This window comes from Silurus meridionalis, chromosome 12, assembly GCF_014805685.1.
Source record: "Silurus meridionalis isolate SWU-2019-XX chromosome 12, ASM1480568v1, whole genome shotgun sequence".
Lineage (NCBI taxonomy): Eukaryota > Metazoa > Chordata > Actinopteri > Siluriformes > Siluridae > Silurus > Silurus meridionalis.
This window is the reverse complement of record NC_060895.1, coordinates 19,223,234-19,233,013: the sequence shown is the minus strand read 5'-3', so window position 1 is coordinate 19,233,013 and position 9,780 is coordinate 19,223,234. Positions and strand designations below refer to the sequence as shown.

Genomic DNA, 9,780 nt, shown 5'->3' with positions numbered 1-9,780 from the left:
ACCCCCAATCTAGCAAAAAGAACAAAAAACAACACTGTGGATTCATGTTTATTATTATATTTTTAAAATACCAGTTTTTATGCCGGTTGTATCGTTTTATTTTGTTGTATTTATCCGCCACACCATAAAGGCCAGTCCGTGAAAATATTGGAGACAGCTGTTGTAGAGCACAATTTTCCACACAAAAACACTCCAAAATTTAGTGGAACATCTTCCTAGAAGAATAGAGGTTATTATAACAGCAAATGAGTACTAAATGCGGAATTGGATTTTTTAAAAGGACGAACGAATTTTATGGTCATGTGTCCACAAACCACAAAAAAAAAAGAGTGTGTACACTATACTAAGTTTTGTGATTGTGATTTGGGTTGAGTATATCTGATAGGGTACTCGTTCATGATGAATGTAAAAATGTATTATACACTAGAAGGAAGATGTATTACAGATGTACTAGAATCCACTGCTGCAGACTGAAATGAGAGCCATCAGTATCTAATCCACCGTAATGTGACAGGTACTCAGCCATGCCACAGAAACTGCCTCATATGCAAAAAACGCTTTCCGTGTTTGTTTGCTGAAGCCGTCTTATTTCAGGCTGCCTTGCCCCTAATTGTCCTAATCAATTCCTCATTGTCCTGTGCAATTAGGCAGCAATCTGGAGAAAACACACAGGCTTCACTTTAACTTTGCATCAGCCTTGCAAATTAAGCAGGAGAGGAAGCTCCTGTTTTAATTTCGGGCCGGCGCGTACGCCAACGTTGACGTTTCTCTTTCTAATTGACCCCGGGGTCAAACGGAGACCGAGATAATATTTTGTTAAAATATTCTCATGTCTTGAGGAGTCGCATTTCCATAGCACTTCGCCTCATGCTTAATTTATTACTTTTTCTTACAATTACCTTAGAAGTGACATCCATACTGTCAGCTTCTTCTTTCTCAGAACAGTTTAGTAAATATCAAACCGTATTTATTATTAATAAACCTACACCGAAAACGTGCCTTTTATTTTTATTTATTTATTTTTTGGAGATAAATAATTTATGCTTCTAAAAGACTTGGTGAGAGAGGCATCCTAGATGTTGTGCACTCTGAAAAATGGAACTGTTATTTAAACTTGCCAGTATTAAATTATCATAATTAACCTCGTATTGAAACCATTTCAGGGAAAAAAATGCCATTTAAATAATAAATATTCATTAAATTCTCAAAAGAGGTTAAAGACGTTTTCTTTTAACATTGTATTTTGTTTTATTTTTTGTATTATTATTTTATTATTACAATTTTCTCGTTGAATCTACAAGGTATTTTTTGTGTGTGTGTTTTTTGATTATCCAATTATAAAAACATACCATCAGCTTTACGACTGCTTATTTTAAAAATATCATATGTGTTCCCATATACAAGTTGAACATTATATAATAGCCATCCCAAATGATTACATAGAATGCGCTAGTATTAAAATTTCACTTCACTGAAATCCAAACATAACATCCCTGTGCACAAAACCAGGTAAAAGAAACCAGGATTTTCCATGTTTTTAAAATCCTCAACCCTACTGAACACCACTGGGATGAACTGGAACACCAAGTTCACTCCAGACCTCCTCACCCATCATCAGTATTTGATCTCACTAATGCTAGTTATGTCTGAATGAACACAAATCCCTACAGCCATGCTCCAAAGTCTAATGCTTTCCAGGAAGAGTTGTTATATGTATAAAATAAAATCAGGACCGATGTACCGTTTGATACGCACATGTGATGTGATGGTTAGGAGACCTCAAAGTTTTAGTAATATAGATTATTTTATACACGTATTATTGCAAATAGTACAACCGTGTACACCAAAGCAGTGACTCCATTTCCAAACATAAACCGTCCTGATGTGGTCAGTCACATGCGTTTTATGCAAAACAGTGTCTCATTTGTTCAGATTCAGTGGCGCTTGTCAAAAATGGTAACATGATGTACCACTACAAAGCAGACACCATAATCTCTTTAAATCACTAAAGCATTAAAAAGCTATCTGTCATCACTAATAAGTCAGATAGTTATTTATCCATTGTTTTTGTGGCTGGATCCCTAAAAATGTCTGCTTAGATACAATGAAAAATGAATCAATATTTAACCTATATTGACTTAAAGTTAAAATAAAATACCATTGTTTAGTAATAACCTTGCAACTCTATACAATCAGTTTTTGAGTTTACTTCTCCACATTGAGCTAATATTTAGTGAGAAGGTTCTAATATTTGTACACCATTTTGCCCAAACCCCGTTCCTTCCATTTATAAAGTCTTTTCTTTATTCCAGTATAGATCTCCCTTCACCTACCACTTTTCCTTCTCCCTTTCTCTTTGTCCAATATAGATCTCCAATTATCCCTGTGTTATAGATCTCAGTCACCTTCTTCTCCTGTCTCTCACCTTTCTTCACGTCATGTGCACCCTCTACTGTACTCTTTCACCAATTTTAACCTCCACCATCTTCATTCTTTGCCTTTTCATTGCTTCAATATACAGTATAAGTCTGTGCAAAAAGGTGTATATGAACCCTAGATTGTATGCTATATTTCAGCATGGTGTTGCTGTGGGTAGAATTGTCGCCTCATTGTTCCAAGTTCACTGGTTCTCTTAAACTCTTAAACTCAGATTAGTGTCTGTGCCGAATTTCTGAGCATATTCTCTGTGGTTTTTTTTCCAAGTTTTCTTGTATACTCTTAGCACCCAGGAACATGGCGCAATATATCGCTTGGATATGCTAAATTACCAATTGGTGTGAAAGAAAGTGATGAGTGTGTTTATGGTGCAATGAGATTAACATACACCCATCCAAGGTGTATTTTCACCTCCCGATTTACTGCGACTATTTCTGTACTTTTCAAGTAATAGATCATATATCTGGCATTTTACTTGCAGATGAACTCGTATCATGTCCTCCAAAATGCCTGGAAGAACCTAGCAGTCAATTCCTGGCTACAGCTGTCCTATATTCCAATTCCATCACTCCTCCTTCTGAAATACTGCAGGTTTCCCATAATGCTCTTCTCTCCCTTTTTTATATTATAGTGGCCTCATCACTTACAGGATTTCTTTCTTCCATTTTATCCCATCATCCTGTTCTCCCTTGTCTATTGCAGTACAAGTACAAGCCACTATCATCTACTTCCCCAAGCTTTTTTCTTCCACTCATACAGGTCCAGCTCTTTTTTTCCTTCCCTCTTCTCTCATTTCCGTTTTCCTCTTCCAATGCCAATCTCGTACCATCCAGCCTTTCTCTAATAATTCTTTACTACAAATGCCCCATTGTCTTCTTTTCCTCCAGGGTAGGTCTCATTGCCTTCTTCTCTCTCATTTATCTACATTATTCCATCATCTGTCTCTTTGTTTCTCAATGCATTATACATCTTTTTTCTTCTCTTTTTCTATCTTTTACTCCAAAATATATCTTCACACCCAAAGATGCCAATAGAAGAAAAACTAAGCTGGCAGAGAGAAATTTCACTACAAAAAACAACAAATCAAGCGTATGTTGGTAGATAGAATGTGATTTTTTTTTTTATCTGAGACAAACAAGTGTAAGTAAACAGTGAGGCAAAAGTCTGAGGTGAATGCTGCATAATAATAATAATAATAATAATAATAAGCAGACCCTCTATTGTTTTAGGGGATTGTTTTGCCAACCAACAAGAAACAGTCCCACCCACTTGGTTTCTTTTGGCTCACAAGACAAAGACTTGTGCATTCACAGGACAAGGTTCATCTAGATAAAGTTGGCACGTGCAGAACCAACACAAACCAGAAGTAAAAGTCTTTTCAAGTTCAGTATTTTTCTTTTCAGTGAAATGTTTTTTTTTTCTCCACAGGGTGAATTTTATTGACTGCAACTATAGCTTTATAAAAAAAACAACAACAGAAATGCACAGCTATTAAGTGTCATCTCTATAATTGTAGCATGAGGTCTAAAACAGTAAATGCTATGGATAAACATGCTTTATCACCTTTCCCATTTAACCAGTGTTTCTCATATCCAATCTCCGCCTCTCTTCCGATTGCTTTCGAAGCAGGAAACCACCTGCCTCCAGTAATGAGTTATGGTAGCGTTGCCCTACTAGCCTTCTTCACATCGTTTTTGATTCATCATCATGCTCAGACAACACCACGCTGAACAACTGGAGTCCCATCAATAATAAATTTTCCAACCTCAATGATGGAGGAAAAATGGTCTTGGCCAAATGACTTACCACTTCACTCTATAGAGACCCACAATATCTGAGATTGGCAGGTTGCTGCAAGCACACAATTTGAACGAAGTGCTTGGCTCCAGACCAAATAGCCCCCTACTGGACATATAGGGGTGTACAAACCATTATTTTCTAGCCTATGTAATGAGAGCCAGTAGCCAATTGGGATTCAGGGCTTGTCCTAAACACTTCATCCTGTGTTTTAATATCCAGCCACCTGCCACAACGCTGATGTGATTCACACCTGGGTGAACTCCATTGATCTTCTATCACACCACTGATTGCAATCAACAACAGACAGAGCGCATAAAAAAGGGACATCACAGATCAGGGCCGCACAGTTAATGAAAAGCATTTACATTTTTTTTTTTGTATAACACTTGTGTAAGGGATAAATTTAATCACCAAATGGATATTAGCTACATTTTGGTGGTAAGGGTTTACATGTTATCTGGATTACATAATCTGATTTTCCAGAGCATGTCTTTGCAATCAGGGCAGTATATGGGAATATAACTAATCAGGGATCATGTATTTGTTTATGGAATGCTTCGTGTGTGAACGTTTAAAAAATAATAATTGATCAAAGCACGTCACACAGAATCGGTTGAAATCGTAAAGATTTCCGAGAAGATCTGGCAACTTAAGTACATTTTCCATGTCAATGAAACACTAAAATATATCTATGGTCTAATGATATAATTATAAGGCATATATATCATGTATAATAACAAAAATTCTCTAAATCATTATATACTATTTATACTCTAAATTAATTTATATACTCTCCATCCCACACATTAAGTCAATCCAATTCAAATAAGACCATTTTCCCCTTCCTAATTCTCCACCATGTCTATTTTCTCCCCACTATCTTCACACTTCACACACCCCCAGGTGCTAAACTAACACTTTACCGTATTTATTTATGCCCAGCTGGAATTAAATGAACACTCGAGGTGTTAATTCAACACTTTGAATTTCAGTGTTTAACCAAGCACCCCCCCCACTGATTCAGCATTCAAGTATCCCAGGTCTCACCCCTCCTCCCTTTCTTCTTTAACTAATCACAGGTCCTTAGGGGGCTCCGGCCCATTGGAGTGTGTAAGAATGGGTGTTCTAACTCCCAAAACGAGAGGAGTCATCTCTTTTAATCCATGCCTGAGAGGAAAGCGAATCCAGAAGATACCTTATGACCGATGCCTAGACGAAACAAGGAGAGAAGAGAGAGGAATGAAAGCACATATAAGAGTCTAGAGTGTATATTGAGTCGGATATTGCATAGAGTAAAAGAGTGGGGGTGACAGATGTGTGTGTGTGTGTGTGTGTGTGTGAGGAGAAAACATAGAAGTAGTGGAGTCTAAACCATAGGAGGAAGGTAAAAGCAAATTGTGGAGTGAAAGAGCATATGGAGGTGTCTAGTGAAAGCAAAAAAAAGTGCAAGGAGCCCTGAGACAAACGTGAGCACATAGAAAGAGCACTGGAAAGGGTGGATGATGGAGGCTCAGAAAGCAAAACATAGGTGTTCTTTGAGAGAACCAAGAAGAGGCAAGATGAAGTATGGTCTTAAACATGCCCAGAGGAGCGTATAAAGGATTGTAGAAAGATTGCTGAAGGAAGCACAGTATGGAGAGAGAGAGAGAGAGAGAGAGAGAGAGAGAGAGAGAGAAAGCTGTCCAAAGAGAAGTGCATAAAGGAGAGTAGATTTTTTTAAAAACAGTGCAAAGAGAATAGTGTGAAAGTGCGCACTGGAGTGTAAGAACAGCTGTACAGCTGTGTCAAGAATGCCCGCGCGTGTGTGAAACGTCTCAGAACAGTGCAAAGAAGAGTTCAGAGGAAAAACCGAGGTGTGTGCGGGCTCGTACCGGAGTGTGAGAGCGCACAGAGGAGTGTGAGGAAAGCGCAGAAAGGGGTGGGTGATTGAGAGAGAGAAGGAGGAGGGAACAGAGGGGGGTGTGGATACGAGTGGTCGCTTTCAGCAGAGGCTGGTGCTGAAACGCGTTCAGCTGCGGAGGGGATCAGAGCTTCATTCAGCATCGGTGCAGGGAAGCCTCACACTCACACACACACACGCGTGCGCTTCTGCTCGATCCATGCTCCGACGATCCTAATCGGACAATCCAGTATATAAACCAAGTCGATTTGGACTAAAGGAGTGAATGAGGAGAACAGGAGAACCTGCATGAGGAATCCAGGCGAAGCGTAAAGAAAAGTTCGCAACTCGGAAGGGACACAACGGAAAGCCAATACGGGATTGTGTGAACACTCGCGGACCATCTCACACACACACACACACCGAGGGAGGACATTGTGAATAACTGTTGGCCTTTAAGCAAAATCTTTTTTTTTCTTTTGGTTTTGATCTTGATTTTGGCTTTGGAGAGGTGCTGAAGGAACAACTGGCCAAACCGAACCGGTGCGTCGAGAGCGCGCAGCTTTTCAATCCGGAGCGAGAAGATTGGAGCGAAGATGCTGCAGTTTTGCGTCGCGCTCATCCTTTTAGGAGCAGGTAAGAGCTTCAGGGATCACGCTTTGGGTTTCTCTGCAGGGCTGGATGGTGGCACGTTGTAGCATGCGTTCCATACAGGGTTGTATGGGTTTTGTTTTACTTGCCCGGCGCGCTGCGTCAAAACCAGTAACACCAGTCTTCCATCAGTGTTTTACCCCAGTTCAGACATCGCTTTATCAGCTGCAAGTGGCGTCCTACGTGCAACTGGAAGCTTTGAATCGGCTTTTAAAAAAGCTTTAAAATATCTGTTCTAGGAAAAAAAAATCTAGGAAGGGGGAAAATATATGGATTGATGGAAGCGGTGCGATTCTCGCATTTTTAGCGTCTTTCTGTTGTAACGAGTGCGTTTGGTGTATGTGTGTGTGAACTCTTAAACTGTTTATAACTATCTGCTTATATGCATCTGCGTCTATCTATCTATCTATCTATCTATCTATCTATCTATCTATCTATCTATCTATCTATCTATCTATCGATCTATCTATCGATCTATCTATCGCGAGTGTGTGTCCCACATTATTCAGAATGAATGGTGCAATAGGAAAACTTTGGTCGTTGTTGACTATTTGATCACAGTCGGTTTCTGGTGAACAGACGCTTTGTGTGTGTGTGTGTGTGTGTGTGTGTGTGTGTGTGTGTGTGTGTGTGTGTGTGTGTGTGCACTCGTAAAACCGCTTATAAGCTAGTGCACAGTGGCACTGCAGTAGAGGGATCTATCTATCTATCTATCTATCTATCTATCTATCTATCTATCTATCTATCTATCTATCTATCTATCTATCTATCTATCTGTATCTGTATCTCTATCTTTTCTGTGTGTGTGTGTGTGTGTGTGTGTGTGTGTGTGTGTAATTAGCAAACGGATGAGCCCTGTGAGTTACAGTGCATAAACAGATCAGATCATTTAGGTCACGATCAACTTTTTAACCCTCAAGCTGTTCATTTAACATCTTGCATCTGTGTCCCAGTATTACAAAATAAAGAGAGAGGAAGAGAGAGAGAGAGAGAGAGAGAGAGAGAGAGAGAGAGCAAAATGTAGATTATAAATGTATCCACGGAGGAAATAAAGCACGTTTAAACTTAACGCCCGAGGGCTTGATACGCACAAAGAGGACACACAAACACACATATACACACACACACACACACACACACACACACACACACACACACACACACAAATAATTTCCAAGGCATGCCAGGGATAATACTCTATCTCTTTCAAACAGAATAATGCAGCGACAGTAAATAAATATTGAGAAGTGTGCTGTGAGGAGCAAATGGAAGTGGCACACTTCTCACTTCTCCCTGCTTTGAGGGCAACCTCCTGAGGGAAAGCTGTGATGACAGTTTAATTCAGATCAAAATAATATTGCATTGATTACTTTATTGTTTGACTTTAGAGATGAGCGAGAATTAAGCAGGAAGCTATATGGTTCGATCTAAATGTTCTAATGACTCCTTGTAAAACGTTTTGCCTTACAAAGTTGTGTTTGCTGATTTGTGTTGGCCTTTGTTAGCAACTTTATAGCATTTTGGGTTCGACTTTTAGTGACTATCAGCAGAAAGCGCATACAGAACTGACAGACTTTCTGAGCAGATGTTAACTACTTTCTGTGCTTGCCTCAGCGCAATAGTTTCCCAAACAGCTGCTGCTTGTGTGAGTTCAGAGAGAGTATGAGGGGTTCGTGACCAGTCGCTAAGTGGAACAAGCCGAGTAACCACTGTTTAACACTGTCCGGTGACCAATCACCAAACACCACTGCCCAGCAACAACCAATTACTGATCGCCAGTGCCCAGCCACCACCAATCACTGATAACTACTGCTCAGTAACCACTGGTTGCTATCCACTACTTTTTAGCGACCAATCAGAGAGCACCACAGCTTAGTAACCAATCACTGATCAATACCACCAAACAGTCACCAATCACTGTTCACCATTATTTAGCAACAAATCACTGAACATGTCAACCCAGAGACTGAACACCATTGTGCCGCAATCACTGATCACCAGTGCCCAGCAACCTCCAATCACTAAAAATACCATGGCCAGCAACCACCAATCACTGATCACCTCTGCTCAGTAACTACCAATCACTGTTTTCCACTGTCCAAAAATCACCAATCACTGATCATCACTGTCCAAAAACTACCAATCAGTGATCACCACTGTCCAAAAACTACCAATCACTGATCACCACTGTCCAAAAACTACCAATCACTGATCACCACTGTCCAAAAACTACCAATCAGTGATCACCACTATTTGGAAACAATATGTTTATAACTTACTGTTCACCATTACAAAACAGCCACCAATTACTAACCGCCCCATTCCTAGAGACCAATCCCTGATCACTAATACTTGGAAACTCACCACTAGCCAGGTACAACACATTTTCTACAAACTTATTTGTGTTTTCTTTAAAAATTGTATTAGCTTAGCTATGATAACAAAAAGCAGTGCAGCAGATATTTTTTATGTAAATACTTGCATAAGTGTTGTATGTAAATGCAAAAGAGTGTCTGGCATCACTTAGTAGCCTGTTCCTTTGCGTTAGCTTTATTTTCTCAAATGTCAGTTTTCTTGTTAAGGTTTTCATTTGCAAAAGCAAAAAATTGTTCAGCAGAGTTATATGATCTGTACACACACTTTGTGTTAACTTTTTTCTTACTAGCTGTTGTTAGCAAGATGACTGCATTTCAATGTCAGCTAGTTAGCACCACCGTGAGTGCGCAGAGTTTGAAGTAAATGAAAAGAGTACATACTACTGAGGAATCGCTACAGTAGTCGTTCTCCAAGTGCAAGTGTGTTCCTGTCGAGAAATTGACTTCACACACTTGTCACCCTGCGTCCCTTTGTGTTGCTGGCGGCCACTTGATTACAAAAAGCTGTCTACAGGAGTGTGTTAAAAACCCCCAAGGAAACCACGCCTTTGAGCATGTATTAACTTCTTCTCTTTTCAAAGACTTGGCAAGTAGGAGCTGTGATGGCGCAAAGCGTATGAGCACTTTTAATAAGGGTGT

At 39.6% G+C, this 9,780-nt stretch overlaps 1 protein-coding gene across 1 annotated transcript in view; it reads left to right on the top strand.

The window, feature by feature from the left end:
- Positions 1 to 6,228: 6,228 nt before the first annotated feature.
- kirrel3l (kirre like nephrin family adhesion molecule 3, like) overlaps positions 6,229 to 9,780 on the top strand; it is a 45,657-nt gene continuing 42,105 nt past the window's right edge. Inside the window, exon 1 of the mRNA XM_046862227.1 lies at positions 6,229 to 6,751. Within this exon, the coding sequence (XP_046718183.1) occupies positions 6,712 to 6,751 (40 nt within the window). The 5' untranslated portion in view covers positions 6,229 to 6,711. The remainder of the gene's footprint in view (positions 6,752 to 9,780) is intronic.